This window comes from Camponotus vicinus, unplaced genomic scaffold, assembly GCF_025532165.1.
Source record: "Camponotus vicinus isolate PSW18456_S1 unplaced genomic scaffold, iyCamVici1.0 SCAF_12, whole genome shotgun sequence".
Classification (NCBI taxonomy): domain Eukaryota; kingdom Metazoa; phylum Arthropoda; class Insecta; order Hymenoptera; family Formicidae; genus Camponotus; species Camponotus vicinus.
The window spans coordinates 13,477,870-13,498,717 of NW_028141948.1; the positions used below are offsets into that span (position 1 = coordinate 13,477,870).

The 20,848-nt window shown below is 37.6% G+C and overlaps 2 protein-coding genes across 3 annotated transcripts in view; one reads left to right on the top strand and one right to left on the bottom strand.

Annotated features, from left to right (window-relative positions):
* The window catches only part of LOC145963428 (uncharacterized), a 25,952-nt gene continuing 5,104 nt past the window's right edge, over positions 1 to 20,848 (top strand). The window contains exons 1-5 of one of the 2 annotated variants that reach the window (XM_083085353.1): positions 636 to 764; positions 2,528 to 4,647; positions 5,004 to 5,265; positions 8,320 to 8,639; positions 20,144 to 20,443. In XM_083085353.1, the coding sequence (XP_082941479.1) occupies positions 4,215 to 4,647; positions 5,004 to 5,265; positions 8,320 to 8,639; positions 20,144 to 20,443 (1,315 nt within the window). In that variant the 5' untranslated portion in view covers positions 636 to 764; positions 2,528 to 4,214. Of the gene's footprint in view, positions 765 to 2,527; positions 4,648 to 5,003; positions 5,266 to 8,319; positions 8,640 to 20,143; positions 20,444 to 20,848 lie in introns of both variants that reach the window. The other variant, XM_083085354.1, reaches the window with a different exon arrangement.
* The window catches only part of LOC145963427 (trehalose transporter 1-like protein), a 23,957-nt gene continuing 11,081 nt past the window's right edge, over positions 7,973 to 20,848 (bottom strand). Inside the window, exon 6 of the transcript XR_014436164.1 lies at positions 7,973 to 8,621. The gene's annotated coding sequence lies outside the window, so the exon portion shown is untranslated. The remainder of the gene's footprint in view (positions 8,622 to 20,848) is intronic.

Consider the following 20,848-nt stretch of genomic DNA (forward strand, 5'->3'; position numbering starts at 1 on the left):
TTCTTTGTAGATCTTACTTTTGTTAATCTAGCTTTGATCTAGTTTTAATCTGGAGAAACTTTGCCACTTTTGGAATATTGCGTGCGATATGTCTCTCATCAGGTTAATTTACGCGAAAATTTACATTTCAAAGACGCTGAAATTGGCACACTCGCGTGCCGAATAAAACGAAGAAATAAGAAATTTGAAAGATAAACATCACGGTTCGTTGGCATCCTTAGAGGGGTCCCAGCTTCGGCTGAGGAGGAGGGAGAAGAGTCGTCCGTCCCTCGGTATGACGACGGCGCCGACGTCGGTGGTGCTGGAAATGGTGGTGGCGGCGTCGGCAGGAAGGGGTAGGGCTGAAAGCAACCCTGCCAGAACGGCTACCTGCCCGCCGCCAACCCTGTCCGCGACGCTTCCCCAGTACTCGGGCGATCGCTAGCACGGCCGCGCACGCGATATCCCATCGTTGGGGTTGCGCGCTACCGCGTCGTATATGCGTGTGCGTGTGTGTATCTGTAGAGAGTGCATTACGCGGGACAGCGGCATGCCAAGAGCGTTGCCGAACACAGTGGCAGCCAGCAACGTGGAATTAGCATGACGTAATCCCGCGTGGCACGCTAATCGCTCAATCAACCCTCGTCTCGAGAGGTGCTTGAAAGCGTCACGATCTCTCATACTGGGCGTAGGAGACCTAGCCGGACCTTCCGACCAGCATCTCTGCGAGATGTGGAATTATGTAGGGTTGCCAAGCTAAATGAGTGCAGGAGGGTGCGCGAATAGTGAGTAGTACATGAACGGAATTAACGCGGAGCGTCAAGTAGTGTCCGCATATGTGCGTGCGTATGTGACAACAAGTAGTTTCAGTCGCGTGATACCCGAGAGAGATTTGTTATAATCTATCTTAATCTCTGTCTCTTTCTCTTTTTGTACATTTATCTTTGCTTTCCTCTCCTTTCTGTGATACAAAATTTACCTATTCTTTTGAAAAAAAAAAGATTTTTTTTTAAAGATCAAGTAGACTCGCGTTCGTGATGCTCTTGTTGTGTCACCCTTTGCTCACCATCTCTTCGTCTACTCTATTTTGATTTCTAATTTGCCTATCTCTTAAAGGTAAATATACTCTCAGAAATTATTTTGTAAAATAATAATTTCAAAGAAAAAAAAGTATAATTTATGCTTGCGATATCTCATTTTTTAAACGCATCTCCTTTCTTATTCTACATCATCTTTCTTACTCTCTCCTCTCTCTCTCTCTCTTTATCTATGTTTAGCCACCCCCTAGTGTACGCTTTGTTTCGACGCTTCTGCTTACTCATGAAATGCTTACCATGTGCACCTTCGAGATAACTTCATTTCCTTATCTCCTGGAGAAACACGAGGAAAATTTGTCCATTGTATTTGGGGTCCGCAAAAAAATCGTTCGAAGAATTGAGAGCAACGTAAGCAAATTGGACGCTCTGTGTCACGGTGAATAAATTAGGCCAATGTTCGAAGATAGCTGCGAGGTAGCTTGAAGCCCGTACTGGGTCGTGCTCGACATCTCGACAGCCTAACCCGCGATACGGATAAAGTCACAGAATCATTGGGTGACTCAAAGCGCGGTCTCCTATTCGTGGCCAGTATTCCTGCCATACACAGTATCGAGTGAATTTTATGGTCAATCGGCTGCCAAAGCGTATTGATGTATCGAATGCGCTAGCCGACCGAGTTATATATGTAGATGCTCTGACGTTAGAGCAATCGAGGCTAGAGCAGTGACGCTCGTAATCGAGCTACTCTTTATTTACTCTATCTCTATCGCGTTTCACGAACGAGAAAATGATTTGTTATCCTATTTAAATTCAGTAGATACGGTGATTTCTTTTAAGACATCAAAGGATTGTCTATAAAATCTTTTTCCAATTTTAATAAAATTGGAAATATATGATAGAATCTCACACGTTATTTTTAATGTTTATAACGTTATATTTACATTCTTTGTTCACTTAAAACATTTCAAATATCATATATTGTAATTTATATTATATTTTAATTAATTGCTGTGACAACAAAGATTTTTTATGTTCATTTTAACATGTGCACGTGTAGCATCTTCTAAACTTACGATATGTAGTGGATCATTTAATAATATAATTATCGCTGCTACTTGTCGAGATAAATTGGTAAAATGAGATTCAATTATTTATCATTTGTTGAAGATATTTCTTGAATTTTCTTCAACATTATTTAGAAAAAATTAAAACAATTGCAATATATTTAAGGCTATTTAAGATATTCAAGAAATTGTCAATGTGTATATTACGAGATGCAAAAATTTATGACGATATCAGTATAAACCTTGATAATTTTCGACATTTCGGAATCTGACAATTTCAATGTTTGACAACATTGGAATAAAAAATCCTCGATTTAACAATAGATGATTATGATTGGATATCGCGTCATTGACAGATTTCGAAAGTCAAGAATCTTTTGACAAATATTTTTAATCTCGATTAATTGAAACAATTATTTAATTTTCTCATGGCTCGTATCATTGTAGCCTGCCATGGCTGGATATTTCGACCGTCCTTCGCATTGCGTCGCACGGCAGAACGGGGTCATTAGCTACGCGGATAGTCGGAAAGGGTCGAGCGAAATCGCTCGGATAGAAGCGAGCAACGTAATTCTGATTTCGTTTCGAAAATACACGCTCCAAGACAGGTCGATTCATCATCGTCGCCGTTCTACCCGACATCTTGACGACATAGATCGATCCGATTGACCTGACCGCATCTCGGTAACCGCATTACGAACGCGATTTTGTGTTTACAAAAGATGCGATACACGGAATTTTTACGAGGGGTCACGCGCCATTGAATAGAGTGCTCTTGAACGTTTAAAGGACTTTGAGTTTTTTCGCAAGTCCCTCGAGATACTCGGGCGATTGATTCTGGAATTATTTAGAAACGATCTAGAGCTATTTTCCGCTACATGAACTGTATTCGTTGGAGGAAGTTACGATAGCATTGTGATAGAGATTCTGATGAGACACTAAGCGATACCGTAAAGTAACACCGGCAAGCAATATCGAGCTACAAGTGCTTTTGTGTGATACGGCGTACATCTGTATAAAGTACAGTGAATTCGATTAATCATCTCGTAAAGCGGATAGTTGTGAAATTCGCGTATGATGGAAACGCGAGCGCTGGCCAAACCGCTGGAAGATATTTACGGCAACCGCAGAAAATCATCCGTTTCGTCGAGCACGGCGAATCATCTGATATTTGCTATCAGATAATGCTGGGCCATCATCGATAATGGAGCGATAATCCGGCTAATAATAAGATTCGCATCGCGAAGCTGACCGTTGCAGTCAAGAACGGTCCACCGAACACCGATTGGTTCACGGAAGACAGAACGAATCCAGATTCCTTCCTGACAAAGTAATGCCCGAGCGGGCTATAATTGGGCGTACAATTACATTTGTGGGAATCTTTAACGCTGTAATTTCGGATCCACGGAGAAGCAGTTGCCCAAATTGAAATAAATAAAGAGTTATCGTATTTTACCTCTCTTGCCAATCGTTAATAAGCATTTAGCAGTAAGTAAACAAGATCGAGTCAGATACTGCCGGCAAGTACTTGTATATAATACTTATTTAAATATCAAGACGCTTATATATGAATTGCGTATTCTATTTGACACGAGAAAAATCCAGAGAGAAATTTCTTCTGCTCGCAAAAACATAAAATTGCACTTGGATCGGTGAAAAAATATACAGAATAGAGGTATTTCCGCAGTAGCCATTGGTGAAAAAGCATCGACTGCTAATGCGGACGAATTGGCAGAGGACATCGACGACCAGCTTTTATGTGGCTTGTAACTGTTGCTGTTACGAGGGAAGAAGATCGTTAGCAGGAAATCCTGCGGAAGATTAATGAACGGTACGGTTAACGACATAGCGACGTCGCGACGGTAATAGCCGCAATAGAATCTGCGGAAAATTTTCTCTCTCTCTTTCCGGTCCGGCGGTGGTGATTCAAGCAGCCGGCTTGATGTTGTCGCGCTTCCTGCAGGAGTTGTCAACAGCGGACAACAGGAACGCCATCGCGGAGAAACGGAAGGCCGACGGTTTGTGATCGTTTCGGCAGCGGGCCGATCGTTCCCGCGTCACAACCGATCGCGGCAGCGGCACGATAGCTGCCGATGAGAGTAATGTGACGAAGGCGGCGAGGGCAGGTGAAGAGATGACGGTGACGGTGACGCCGTCGACTTCCGACGTCGCCGACAAGGCGGTGTCGACGGACGATGGCGGCAGCGGTGGCATGGAAGTGGCTCGTCTCGAGGCCGTTCTCGCTGCCCTGGTAGAAACGAAGGTGGAAGCGATGAAGGCATCGTCGACACTCAGCCGACGTTCCGGTAGCGCACCCGCCAGTCCGCGTCGACCTAGATTGACCTCGACCTCGACGGCCTCCTCTTCATTGAACCACCCCCACCATCATCATTCTCATCATCATCATCAGCATCATTCGCAGCAACAGCAGCAGCAGCACAATAAGAAGAAAGGCCAGCATCATCAGCAGCATCACCGCCATCGTCGTAAACGTCACGACTCCGCCCCCTGCGAGAGCGATTATTTCAACAACATGATGGATCATTCTCAGCACAAGTTATCTAACGGTAAGTCAAAAATTATTATTCCAGCATATTAATCCGATAAATATTAAAATAATCCTTTTCGACTTACCGCAAACTTATGAGGGCGTATTTCCAATGAAAGGAAAAAATTTTTAATATTTCTAAATAATTTAAAATTATTTATTAAAAATTAATTGCGATTTATTTTATATAATCTTTTAAATAAAATTTGAGTTAATTTAAAAATTGTTTACACTTAAATTCCACAATAAAATTGCAGCAAAATTTATTTTTTTTTTCTCAATACATAAAAATAACAGAAATATTTCTGCATTGTTAAATATTGAATAAAGCTAAATGATACTTGCTAATTGATAATTACTTTGTTTATTTGCTAGGAAAGGGACGGAGAAGAGGTTCCGAAAGTCCTAGAAGTCCTCGAAAGAAGCGCAGGCATTCGAGGAGCCCAAATGTTCTTCAAGGCGTTGTCCAAGACGTTCACACCGGCCTCGATTCGCGCTTCGAGCTGCTCGGTATTGACGGCGACCAAGATGTGGCCCTAATAAACTTCGAAAGGGCCAAGGAAGTCCTCGGCGACTCCTGCGAATACCCACGGCTGCACCGAAGTGCCTGCTACTTTACCCAAAGCGCAGCTCAATTGTGAGTACTTTTTTTTTACGTTCAATATACTTTTAAAAGTCGCGCTAACAATGTCGAGAAGGTAAACTTTTATATGGATTTTGTAGAGAAAGAATAATATTCGATGAAACTATTATAAAACCAAGTTATTTTCTCAACGTTGGAAATTAGAACATTGTGACGAACGTCGTCGCTGAAAGCAAACCGACTTCAAGTCCCATTGAAATTGCATTATTTTCTCTCTTTCTTTTTCTCTTATAGAAATTTAGAGTGTTCCAGGAAATCTTTCTATATATTGCCTGATATAATTTTCTCATTTATGATCTTGGTTCTCGTGCGCGCCTCAGGAATAAACTCCCTATGTTGACAAACTTTCGTACGCTATCTTGTCCTTTATAGGGTCATCGAGTGTTATCACGTATCTAGTCTTTCCATATTCACTATATTCGATCGGTCAACTACTAAAGAGAGAAAGAGAGGGAGGGAGAGTGGGAAAGAGAAAGAGAGAGAGAGATGGTTTGGTGTAAGCACAGCACAACATAATGGAACTGGGTCAGCGCAATGCGTGGTTGTGCATCTTCGTCATATGCTGTTCTCAGCAAACACGGTTTGGCGACTGAATCACCTGGGCGACAAAGGACGAGCACCGTTGAAGCGTATAATGAAACTGCGGCCGATCGGGAATTAGTCGATGGCGAGTAGCGATCACAAGGAGGCGTCATCATGTTACCGCGTCATCCTCCTGGGTGCTCTTCTTTTTCCTTTTTTTGGATTTGAAACAGCTTTTAGAATTATATAACGAAGATATTCGGTTTTAACGTCACGGTGTGACGTGATAAAAAGAAGCTTTTTATAATTCCCTCATTGATTAATGCAACATTGAAATTAAAAAATTTTAAAAATTTATTTTGTTTTGCATGCAGATAAAAGATATTTAATTAATCGTATATCATAATAATATAGAGATTAAAATATAACAGAGTAATTTATTGAAAGTGCAATAATTAAAAAAACACCAAAAATAAGATACTTTTTCATTTTTGAACTTTGTAGCGTTGGTTCATAAATCCAGAATAATATTATCTTTTGATTAAAAATGATCAGAACATCCTAGATATACATAAAGAACCGTCGAAAAAAGTATCTTGACAGTTATCAAATAATTGTTTGATATGTTGTACAGACAATTTAATTAAAAGACTTTGTGTTGACGACGGAATAGTTGCTCTGAGCGACTGATTCAACGTCGACATTTACTACTTGATATGGTTTGTTTCGATACAGCTAAATCCACTAGTATATTGATTTAATTTCTCTTTATCGTACGTTTTCTTTTAATCGAATATGCTGTCGCGGTAAGTCGAAGCTTCTGTCTACAAGTTTTTTGCGTTTTCCGATAGCTGTTGCAAATGTGTTTTAAATCAATATATTTTTATAACATATACAGAAATTAACTTTAACAAATAATTGCGAAATCGTATATTCATAGTCCAAAAAATATAATTTTTCTTAACAAAGGCGACAGGATGTGCAAACGATAGTCAACGCAAACAGATGTATTGGCCATTGTCCGACTTCACACCGGTTGTTATCACTAGCTCGAATTCGAGTCCTGTACAATGCCCGGCGCGACACCTCGGTTATCGTTTTTCCACTTTTCCGTCCTATTCTAGCAGCGTTTTCTAAAATTATACTCAGAGAGCACGTGACACACGGCCTTCGTATGTGTGACGTAGATAGTGCAACGATTGTTCCTTCGTTCAGCTCGATATCGGGGTCTACTTCTCGTTGACTGTTGTGAACGTATATCAAATTACTGGCCCGCTTTTCACGTTATCGAGTTTAAATATGTAAGAGTTGACCAAAAGTTGCAAAATTTTACTGTAAACATGTCGCACTAATTTATAACGCGCCTTGTTTAATGCTCCAAATTTTTTTAAAATTTATATGTCAGTGAAATTCTACGTAATCTTATCATACACTATTTTTATTTTTATCTGTTTTTAATCTTTTGTCGAATAATTTCCATGTTCAATTTCAAAAATTTATTCACAAATTAAAATTTTAAAATATTATGTCCAATTAAAATTTTTTAATTTCAAATTCTAACTTTAGAGCTTCGAATAATGATCAAAGTAATCATACGCGAAAGTATAAATTACTATCTTTAATTATTTTTAATTATTTAGTCTCTTCGATTTGTGGAATTAGGATCATTTTTTGTGAGTTTATGCTTCTATCATGTTGTTCAGCTTTTGCTTCGATCGAAAATAAAATAACTTTGGATTTCTAATTTTAAAAGTCGATATAAAAATAGTATGCGGAAGTACATAACATTGGATCCGCCTTTCAGTCACCATCATTCGCGTACGGCAAACAGCAACTTCTCGCGTTTCTCGCGAACAATGCAGGTACTATTATGTTCGATACTCGTTCGTTGCTCGTCTTTCTTCGAGTCTTCACAATTAATGTCTAGAAAATCGATGTCTAGAAATGTGCTAGAGATATTATTTCATCGTTCGGCTCACAATGCTCACAAAGCGTATGTAGATTTTAATTAACGATCATGGACAACATCTCATGCAAAATATAATCTCGGTAATGGACAACTTAATAAATAGACAATTTAAGATGAGACAGAATTCGATTTTTATTTAAACAATCTCTTTCTTAAAAACATTGGAGTGTTTTAATATAACTTCTAACTCAGATATTTCACTAGATTTTCACTTGTTTTTTATTATTAAATACAAGTTGACCTTAAAAACATAAAAAATCTATTTTTGATTTCAAAGAAGATGTATGAGAAACGTATAAATAAAATGTTATTATTCAAGTTAAATTAAACGCCAGATGCACAATTGGATTATTGACGTATTTCATATCCGAAACGGTACTGATCAAGTAACGATTTGATAAGCTATAACAGTAGCCCGATGTGAAAACAATAGTTTGGTATTACCTGTGATGGATTTTGTTTTCAAGCCAATTTTTACTCACTCGGAACTTCGAAATGAATTTTCATTTGAGCGAATAACAAAAAAATATTTATCTCTTTATTTTTGCTTTTTCCAGAAAAATTCATTACGATGATGACGACTATGTAGCATTGAACGTAGCCGATGAGCTGGAGGAGGAAGAAACCTTGAGCGGCCCGGAGAAGGTAAACGAGCCTCAGGGAAGGTATCACCGACCACGAAGAAAGCGCAAACGTAAACGGCGCAAGATCGATTCCGTCGTTCCGGATTTCCGTCCGGATGAGGAGCTTGTCGATCCCGAGGAACTGCCTCCTCGTGCACGATGGACGATCGTCGCGACCGCTTGTCTTCTACTCGCCATGTCCCTGCTCTTGGTCGGTGTCACGCTGCGGATGGCTCCTATAATCGACGACATGGGTAAGTCGAGCGCAATAATCAACACTTTTGTTTTTAATCAATTGGTATATTCGTTGCTTCGTTCGGCGAGATTAAAAAAATATGTTACACGTTTTTTAATTTTATATCGTTAAATATATCTTTCACTAGTGACGTTGCCATTTTTCAGCTAAATTTGCGAAAAAGATTCTTGAAAGACAGAGCGTTCCGCGTGTTCGATAAACGCGTTTACTTTATGGCCGGTGATTTTATTAGAACGCGATAAAGTGCGGGATTTATTACCCGCGATACGGGTTTTTAACGGGTGGAGAGCTACCTAAAGATTGACTCGATGCGTACGAAAATAGTAGCTAAATAATAATACGGATTTATACATTTGAGAACGCGGGAGAAAATCATGGATTACCTTCGTTAAAATATGCAAGACGGTCTCGAGGGTGGTAACCTCCGGATGAAGTCGCAAGGCATTAATGATTTAATACGTCCTTATGCAATCCCAGGAAACGATATTGTCGCTTGAACAGATCCGATTAACTTCATTGCCAAGTTTTCATAAACTCAGAGATTTGATTAATTCTCTTATAATCTTCCATTAAAAATCTCCATTAAAACTATCTTCTTTCTCCTATTAAATCTATAGAAGATTTCTCATTATCAATTAGATATCTGTATTCATTCAATAAGACTTCGAAATTCTATATATATATATATTCTCAAATTAATTAGAGATTCCCTTGGACGATTTCTGTAGAAATTGAAGCAATTAAAAAGGTGATCTACCAATTATTTTAAAGTTATATTTTTTTATTTATGTGTTTGAGAAGTCAGATTTTCTATCAAAGCATCGAAATGTAATTTTAGTGCATAGAATATTGCTGATCTGATATTCTAATTAAATTGGTATCTCAATTATGTGAAATGATACAAAGATTTCGGACTATGGTAATTGCTAGACTGGTTCTAATACGATAATGGTGTGATCATCGTCGTTAACAATTTCGTGGTTAACGATTCCTTCCTAGTGGTCACGAAATCGTAGTGATCACGTTTCCTCTACACTGAGGAGCGAGCTGGTTCTCCAAACCGAGATGCGGAGAGAGAGTACACAGAGGTTTTCGCCAATTAGTCGGCAGAATTACCCGCGGTGACCGACGACACTTCCGAGTGCTATATCTGTTAGTGAACCATCACTGTCTCGGATACACGTCGTAAAGTGCCGCAAAATGTGCACGTATATGCACGAACACTTATACATTTCGCGTTCGTTTCACTGGCACAACTCAGTCGCATGCAGCGTGCGAGGTCGAGGGCGCTCGGCATCTCTAAATTAAAGACGCGCGTCTGCGAATCCTCCAGTCAGCCGTCGGATTTCCGCAGCTGAGCCACCTTAAAGCCCGCACTCGTCGACTTAGAGAAAAGCTCGCTTTCGAGAAGTGTGCATGCAAGTAGTGTAGTGACGCTGTTTTCCTCCCCCGTGTCGTCGTCGATCGCGTATCGAGGATCAGAATGTTATCCTGCGGCGATTTCAGTTCCGCGTTCGTCGGTGACCTTCCGATCGGAAGCTCTATGCGAGAAATGGAATTAAAGTTTTAGCGAGCTTCCATATTTCCGATGCCCGCACTTCGCCGACGCGATGTGAGATTGTTGGAGCAAGACTATTGGAGTTAACTCTCATTTCTCCTCGAGGGGAAACAATTTCCTGGACATCTGTGCTCGAAAGGAGTAAGGCAAAAATAAAACCGCGCTTTCGCAAAATCGCTGGCGAGGAAAGCGGTTTCAGGTCGTGATTTTAACTCGTTCGAGATTTTAAAATCGTTAATGATCGTTAATCCATCTATTATACGAGTAAAGGAATGTATCCTATTGAAATTAGTAAAAATTATCACTATCAAAATAGATTATCAAAATAGAATATTTGAAATTGAATTTTTCTCTGAAAAATATTTGTCTTTAATATTAGAAAAATTTATTACTACAGTAGCATGATTTTCAGGTATGATTACTCGTTGTATAATATTGAGGTTCAATATTGTTTACTTTGATCTTAATTTATTAAAATTTAGTTTGTTAGCCGTTAGCGATATCCATTTCCGATAGAATACGTTAAAGTGTGAATGACGTTGTATAAATACACCAACGCGAAATCAACAAGTCAGAGTCGATACTCGAACTTATACGGTTAGACGATATTCTGTCGAGAGATTCACAGAAGCATATGTCATCGCTTGCGGCAGATTGTGGGAACGTTGAATGGTATTATTGATCCAAGAAGATGAAATTGTTAATCTCTCGTCGATGATTATTCGCGATGCAAACGTTTGATAATATTTAACTTGGCCTGAAGCTAATAAATTTCCAAAAATAAAACGCGATAATCATGCGTGAGATTAATTTTTCGACGCTCCGAGCAAAGCTTTGTGAAAATTGAATAGTGTGAATTTGTACATTATATATTTTACCTTAAAATTTGATTTTAAAAAATTTTAAACAATTTCAGAATTTGCCTCTATAAACATATAATTATATTGGACAAATTATGAAGTTAATTGTGTATCATACTTACATTGGAATCATAATTTTCCGATGAATCTTAATTTTAAAACTGCGTATATGTCGTTTATATATAATTGTGATTGAGCATGTGTAACTCTGATTATTTGTTAACCATCTAGTTTTAATAGTTCAGATGTATGTACGAGATGCTATTTTGTGCCTGAGTATAGAATTTGTTTGCAAAATTGCTGCCATATCGATTTGCATCAGATGCGACCTTCCACAATATCGATCTTTCGTGTCAACATCGGTATATGTAATTACTTTCAATTACTTTCAATTACCAATATAGCTTTTTATCGTTGTATCGTGTTTCAAGTTAAGTAGAATTATAAAATTAGCATTTTTTATAAGAGCCAAATTTAGTATATTAGCTAATTATATCTAGCCAAATAAATTTAAAAATCTCTGAGACTCTACTTAATTCTTTTAAAGTGTCCTACACATTTATTTTGAATTTAATGTACATTTCATATAACTGTGCGATTTCTTTCTTAGACAATTTTATACATATACATAATTATTTTGTATTTGAAAGAAAAAGAAGATGAATTAAGACAAGAAGATGATTAATTCAATTGAAGCAAACTCGTTCTCCGATGTTCTCGGATCTCAGGAAAGTCTCAGCGAAAAATGGCTTTTTCCGATGCCTATAGTTGTGACCTCTTTACGGCAAAATTACCGAGTATACATCGTATCGATCTTAAATTTGCAAGACGCTTCCTGCGCCCGAATTGCACAGGAGGTGTCTCATTTTGGCACTTTATAACATCGCGTTTATATCGTATTCCGCTCATAGCGAAATTAGGTCAGGCCCAAATACGCGGTTGATTTTCACCACCGTTCGATTTTGACGTTTCACGTCATTAAAGAGTACGAATATAGATCGGATCGTCATTACTGACATTTGCTTACACCCACAATTGCCGCAGCCGATTCATTGCGATTATTTCCATGTCAACAACGATTATTTCGCACGTATTGGATCGAATGATCAATCAATTGGCGATCTTTAATTATTTCCAATGAGTAATTGTAACCTTTGAGTGAATGCTCGAGTTGAAGCTCATAATTCAACTTTATGCGATTCCTAAATTTGAAACGACAGAAATTCGCCGGCTTTTTAACCAAAAGTTCACTAAAAAGTTATTTTGTAGCATAAAATATTTTTTTTTATTTATTTATTTTTTTTTGTATAATTTCTTTCTCTCTCTCTCTCTTTTCCTCTCTCTCTCTCTTGTGTGCATATGTTAAGGCCGACCAGTGATGTTGTGACTCTAAAATGCTAACGCTGCATTTTACATCAAGCCCTCGTGTAAAATTGCACTGCAAAGTACGTGAATTTTTTATTCCACAGTCACGGAGGGGAAAAGATGAAATGGCAAGACCAGCCGCGGCGTGTAAAAATTTTAAGTAGAGCCTATTTCACAGACTCATAATGTGAGTAATATATTGCTAGCCATTATGCTCGTGTATCTCAGCAATATCGTAAAGTGTGTATCGATCTTGTACAGTTAGGAGATGACATCTGCTGTACGAATTATACGTGTCCGGTATTTGCATAATTCTGCGTCAATTCACGCCGCTACGTCGTCTCGCATAATCAGGTGACATTTGCGTGTCGCAGATTGTTGTAAACGCGAAATGTGTTTAGCGCATTATGAAATTAACATCATTATTGTTTCTGAAACGCTGACTATTTGTGTTTCGGCAATTAAGTATTTCATGAATATTTATTCGGGATAATCGCGGAATTATTTTAAATTGCAATTTTTATACTTATACGTATATATTTTATATTTTTGTGCTGGTTTTATAAATTTCTATGCAAGTTATTTATTTTGTCACATTTATTCTACGAAGTTTTCGAAAATTAAGAAAAAGTAAATTATTGCAATTTAGTTCTGATTTAAAAATATATCATTCTTATTTCGCGGATAATAGAATTTTATTTTGCGTCAAAATCTGAGTTCTAATTTAACGATTCTCTCGTTATATCGTAATATAGGATAATCTATTTTGCATTTTGAAGAGTGAAATTCAATGCGGGAGTATTATATATGTATGTGTGTGTATGCGGGCTTACATTATTATATTACTTCGCGAAATCAAGTTGGACTTTTATATATTGCACCTCTCAATTTTACTTATGGACCTCGCAGGTGCGAATGCATTACAATTCACGGAGTAAAATCTTTGAAGTAAATCTGTGTTATTTTTTCAAACGTGCATTTTTCTGAGCAACCTCACAAAGTAGATCTATGAAGACATTTTAGAATTTAATTTCGTTCCCGTTACCGTGAATTGAAAATGTTGCGTCGTAAATGCTATCATCGTAATTTAAAAGCTTTCGTGTTTTAACGCTCGCCAGCAAACGTTGGAATTTTTTAAAATGTTGCGCCAAGGGATATATCCGGTATATGAAAATTTCATTTACAAGAAACTAGCTGAGTCTTACATGCCGCAGCGGCACCATTAGAATAATGCGATTTACATATGTGTGTTACTTTGCGACACCGATGTCGACAAGTAATATAATTTTCCGTTTGTAAAATAGAATTTTCCACGTATATACACACACATATTATATATACACCTATTTTAAGAGATTTTATTTTATACATTCCGTATATTTTGATATCAGACCGACTTCGCGAAACAGAATAAAAAATTTCTCGAGAGCCAATTGGTTTTTTTTACTTTTCCATTCGTTTATTATTAAAAAGGGAAAAAGAGAATTAGTGATATCTCTTGGCAGTTTGCGCCAATATTAATGGCTGTTATATAGATAATCCATTAAGCGAACGAAGTTTCGGTGACAACGCTACTTTATACTTTGCCAGTTTATGATCGATCTATGCGGCAAATTGGAACGTGACAACTCGACAACTCATTGCCTTGTTATGTACATACACTGCTTTTGTTATGTTATGCACTGCTTGTTTTCGAAGCGTTCGTAAACTGTGAGGTAAAGATGTGTCATCATAAAATTGATATACTTTTGCTTTATAACATGTAACTAAAAGGAAGAGCAATTTGCCAAATTTATTGCAAGAAGTAACAAAATACGTAATTTTCTTTTTCTTTCATCACGATTCCGATGAAAAAATTGTGAATAGTAATTCTCATTTGTCTTTATCGCCTTCTCTCAAGATAGAAGGCTAATAATCATAAAACACTGCCGGAGAATTTTATTGGTAATGGAATTGCGCATTAGCGTCAATAGTAATCGTGATTTTCGATCGTTACTAAAGTGACGGTGAAACGATTACTCCTACGGAATTGCATTCTCGGCTAATTTCGAGAAGTCAAGACTCGTGCCGAAATTAAATTGGAGTGTTTTTCGTAACTGGTCAATAAAGTAAACAGTAATTGGTAGTGCATCGTAAATTTTTAATAGAGGAACAGAAAAATAATAAAAAATTTTCACTTGCTCAGACAAAACTCGCTAAAATAAATAATATTAAGTAAATGTAATGAATTTAAATTAAATTTTAATAAAAAATGAGACGTAGATTTTTAATGTTTATCTTTTAATAATATTTATTTAAGAAAACATATATTATACATTTCCATAAAATTACAATTTTTAAATTTTGAAGCTTCGCTTTACTTTACTTCTCTCGCTTTAATCTACGGATCTTGTTTTCTTGATTTTAACGATGTAAACGTATTTAAACCTGATAATTTTAGACTTATCCCTTCTGCTTCCCAGGAAAGGAAATGCTGACGTCCGTACACGTATGTACATACAGTCGTCACGCCGTTTTCCATCCTCGTTCCGTTCTCAATGCTTTTGCACAGCTAAACTTGATATCTTGTACTCTCATCTCCATTCGATCGCGCGTAAGCGTGAGTTGATGCTGCGAGTGAGAGGGCAGTTTCATTTCCAACGACGGGTATCTCGCTGTCGTAAATCCATCACTTTACTGCTATGGTTAGTTTATTCAGACACTCTTGATTCGAGATTCGCGAACCGCACATTTTCCTATATTTACGTTTATTTTAATAGTATATTCCTCGCACAGAATTATATTTGTGCTTTTACAGTGCTACCTCTTTTGATAGGACGTAAGAAAATCGTTAGTTAACATTGAAGCCTCCAGTTATTTTACTGATCGCTCTTTGGAGATTTATGAAGCAGAAAAACGTACACATTTTATATCGATATCTAATCTAATTAAAAATAAATGTTTCTTTTTAATATAAGATTCTTGTTTTGCACGTGAACAATAACACATAATATGAAAATAAGACTGCGCAAAATCATTTTACATCTCCTGTTATTTTTGTTCGCAAAAAGATTAAAAAGTACAATGCTTATTTTCGTACTAATTTTGGAATACAATTTCAGTCATTAAAGAAATATTCTAGATAATGAATTAATGCTGTAACAATTATGATTATTAATATATAGATCAGGAAACTTAACATCTTGTGCACTTCACTTAATGTCCAACGTTTTAAAAGCATTTTTCTCGCAGCAATTTTTTTGTGAATTGTAATATACGCGAGTCCATTTATTCGGACAGAAATCACTTCTTTCGGAGTACTCTCGCTCTAGTTCGCGAGCTCCAAATATTAGTTTCCAGTTATTGCACCATGGTAGAAAGCCAGCTGAGCTCGCACGCGCGCGCGGATTATTCATGTGTTTCTCATTTGAAAATTGTAGGAATCCAAAGAATTGGGGGAGGATTATGCCTGAAACGGATATCGTATCTGTATCTCTTTTCTCTCTTTCTCTTTTCTCGGGATTAACAAATAATCTTAAAAAATACAAACATATATCTACAAATATCTTATTGTATTGTGTATTATTACGGACATTAATAAATCATATTTATAGTTGATAGACATATGCAATTTTAAAAATTGAAAGAAATGTATCTTTAATATAGATTTTAACATTAATAAATTTGAAGAAATTTTTTTTATCATTGCATTAAGATTATAATTAAATTATATTATAGATTTCTCTAGGTTACTTGCCAATCTCATTCGTTAATTTCGTAAGTTAAATTGCACGTTAATTAATCAAAGATTAGAACTTATTGCGTATATACGATTCTTGGCTGCATTCCGAGTGACCATGAAACTAATCGACAATTCATCTTCTTTCTGTATTGATCCAACATTTTTTTATCATTAAAATCATCTAAGAAAGATTGGCACGGTTTCAGTAAAAGGTCAAGTTTAATTAATAATCGTCATCACAAACCGAATAACGTAAATTAAATTAATTAAATTGATCTTATAATTTTAAAAGGTATATTTGCTTTATATTAATATAGAAAGTGAGGAGATTTATCAAATTTATATCAATTTAATTTAAGAAAAAACCGACTGTAAATTTATCATTAAATCTGCTCTAATTTTCCAACCGCACATTTATATTTCTCGACAGCAGCTTCATATATTTTGAAAGCTTCATTATATTTTGGTCACTTGAAAAAAGAGAGAATATTATACAGATTTTGAATGCAATATTTATTATATTTTATTTTATTATATACAAATATATATTTCAAATATACAATGTTATATTTTAAGCTTTTTGATGAATCTGTAAAATATTCTGTCCAAAATAATCCGTGTAAATTGACATCGATAGATGTACAAAAATATAGTTGGAATATTAATGAAAGATAACTACGCGAATGCGCAGCATCCGCAGTTCCGGCGACAGCTTGCGAACGCTTGTGTCACCTGTTACACCCGTCACTCGTTTCTTCGTGCTTTCCCGACATCCTGGCTGTTATTACGTCCTTCATGCCGCCGAGATATGCTAACATCGGTAACCGGAACGAGAGCATCATCGATTATCGATGTCAGGCGTTGCGCGAGGAAAATATAGATCACAAATGGGAATTCAGTACTCGCGGAATGCCAGGGCGAATTTTGAACGATCTGTGAAATGTTCGTGGTTGCGTTACGACCGCACTGCCGACACGTGACATGAAAAAGGTCCGGTCAGATACGATGAATAAAGTGAAATGGCGCGTTTACGGGCTCGCGAACGAGCGTATAATTTATCGCATATCGCAGAAATTTTATGGTAGTCGGATGCGCCGATAAATCTTTATCAATCGACCTTACGGAACGCGGGACTTTTATCCGATTATGCAGTCAATCAACATGGGAAGCTTGTTGTCGCGCGCAACAAAAGGTATCTATCGATACCATTACACCTAATTTCCGTTTTTGGATGCCAATTTCCCAATCCATAATCGCGGGTTATCGAACGCGGTAAATTGAAGCCGCGATATCCGCGCTTAAGAACACTTCGCCGAACGCGGATAATTCGCTTGATCGGCGGTTTCTCCGAGATAAATTTCGTTTTTCTCACGAAGGAAAGAGAAAAATCAACTACCTTGCGTAGCCAGCCGTCGATGGTCCATCAAATTCACATCGGGTTGAGACTTTGTCGAGAAACGAGCGATTGATCACCATCTTCGGGCGTTTTACGGCCCGATGACGATATCGAAGTAATCTCAGCCGCCGCCGTGGGTGGCGAAGTTCTCTAAATATTTGGCCGAGTATATTTATCGGCATGAACGCGTGAGAATGTGTGCGCGTACGCGGGATTTGCGTACACGTCGACGGATTTCGGCCGCGGGGTAAGGAGACAGGAGAAACGGATCGGCGGCCCGCTAGATCCCCCGATCGCTAAAAATACACGTCGCAATAAACTCAAGGGTGACGTCCACCACGCGTATCGACGACGTTTTTAGCCGTCCTTCTTCCTCTCTTCGAATTTTTGTGTTTTCATCTTACCGATCACACACCGTTCCCCAAGACGTTCCGCAATGTTTACGCCATTACTCGCTACCGTAAACTTGGGATAATTTCTCATCAATTCTCATATTCTCGAAACGTAAAAATAAGCAGTGAGGGAAATAAAAATTTTCGGCGACATTATTATATCTAACCGTAGGGAATAAGGCCATTTTTAATGGCTCGTTTTCTGACTCGTGACTTGGTTTCATCATTTGAGAAGTTGGTATATTTTGATCCGAGTGATAACAGTTATAAAAGATTAACGCAGTACCCATTGCATTAATATTTGCCTTTCTGAAGAGTTTATTATAATAAAACACCTGCATAACGTAACATTATGTCAAGGATAATTAATAATAACAGCCTATCTCTTCAAGTTCAAAGTCCTTCAAGGCCAAGGCCAAGTATATTATTCTCATCATCTGCATTATAGCGCAATTTAATTAATATACTGAAAATTTTCATATTTATTTCGACGTTTTCGAATTATTATTATTAGATTTGTAATGCAACGGTTGTTAACGATTTCAATATTTACATCGAGAATTTCATCGATTTCAATATTTATAATGAATATTATCAGTTTTTATAAGAGAAGGTTTATTTTTTAGGCAAATTGTTTTGAAAAGATATTTAAAAGAATAAATTATTTTAAATCATAGATAAATTTATGTGCGTATAATATAAACGTACATATAGATCTTTTTTGAGATTTTTATATATTCTACGTAAAATCTTTTCAGTAAAATCCTAGGTAAGATTGACTAATTTTCTTTTTTTAGCGGCGAATATAACATGAGGCATTCTATAAATTTCTCATGCATGAGAAGCACTTATGGCGTTCTTGCAAGAATATTCGTACGTTGCTGACGTTCATGGAAGACGACGTGGTCTCTTTGAGCTCGTTGCGGTGTCGTGGTCGTGATTAAACGCGAAAGCGCACACAAGAGAGTGCTCCATCCTGTCGATGGTAAACCCGTGAAAACCGCGATAGATCTACTTTAATCACCCTTTACGACACGATATAAATAGCCTTACAGTTATTTATCACCTACTCTCCATAAAAATCTTTTCCCGCCAGCAGCGAAGATACGATAAAAATTTTAGTCGAGGCCGATTTACATTATTCGAGCCTAGAAATAATTATCTTGGAATCGATAACTGCGCATTGCAACAGCGAATCCTCGATTTTATAGCGACAAGGTGATGGATCACACGACCCTTGAAGATGCGATACGCATCATTGATAATACGATAAAGTGCAGATCGGTCGTAGATATTTTGTAAGTGTTAAAATTATAATTTCCATGGAAAAAACTCGTCCTTCACGGTAAACTGCAACGTCAGATAAATGTAAAAACAATTCATATTAAAACTATATAACGATGAAAAATAGTCTGGACTTTTCGACGCGTTCTCGAGACCATTAATTCAGTCGCCATGGACATTAATCATCGAGGCGATCGAAATCGACGACCGAGCGCCGTGTCGCGCGAAAGAATAATTCTCTACGTAGACGATTTCGCGACAGCTACCGGCCAAGATTTGTCGCCGGAATTTCGTGCTGAGGATGTTTACGTCTTGTCTATCGAACCGGATGCTCCGCGGATGGGTCATCGTTCCAGTCTGTATCCGCCCGACAGTTCGGGTTTCCATCTAGATGATCGTTCCACCCTTTATCCCTTGAATTCCGGCGAGAGATCGCCTTCTTCTAATCTGGTGTACTCTCAGTCGAGCACCCCGAGACGCTCCAGATGCAATTTAGATGTCGATCAGCGGTCTAGCAGACGCTCCAGCACGCAGTCGAATCGTTCGAGGACGAACAGCTGCAGCAGACCGACTCCTTTAGGTAGGAGATAATTGGAACGTATAAATAAATGAAAGAGAATCTTCTATTTTTCTCTACTAACCACAAAATAATTAGTCTCGAATGAATATCGTAACACGTTGACATTGTTCTGCATTTTACCGTACTAAAATATCTTTTTGCGACTTTAAAATATAATAGAATTAAACTGATCTGTTCGCTGTTGATTTTGTGACGTCATTGCTCGAATGCATTAAAGATACATGAGATATATCGCATTTAGCTTTGAGAAGCATTCAAAAGCGATTATCGTTTCTATCGATCAATTGCTGTGGGCGTGAGAAAAAGCGCTTTAACATTAATACGCGATGACGACGTGAAACTTCAGGGGATGATAGGAGAGCCAGTGTTAGCAAGAAAACCAGGCCACGGAGGGCAAGTACTGCTACTCCACGAAAGGATTCCATTCGTCCCACAAAGACGGACGTTAAGCAGACGCGGAAAATAATAGAGGACGCTCATCAACTTGAACAGACGAGGCGTCATCGGCGAATCGCCATAATCGTTTTGGGAATCTTTATCTTCCTTCTGACGGCCTCGATATTGGCGGTGGTGATCACCTTGACGCACAGCACCTTCCTGAGTCCTGTGACAGGCTCAAAGGAACTGGCCGAGCACAGAGCGCAACGTAAATCATGATTTTTGAAAGCTTTTGAACACTAACTCCAAATCACATGGAACATACGTCCGTTAAATTTCTGAAACTATTCATAATCATAAATTATAATTTTCTTTGTTCATCGTCATCAAGTTTAATGACGTTTCTTTTTAACTATTTTAAACGTCGTCGATTTAACTTTTATGACTTTTATGATGTTTCTTATCGAACGATTACGCTTGATAGGAATAATTTAAATCTGCGCTGTTCTTTATTTATGAGCGGTAAAGTCAGCCGCATCGCAAGTTAAGAAAATCTATCTCGACACGAGAAGAAAGTAATATAAATCTACATTTTGTTCGCTCCATTTCGAAAACGGGCGCGTGCGATAGTGATGTTGCATTATACACTTGTGTAAAGATACATATATTTCCA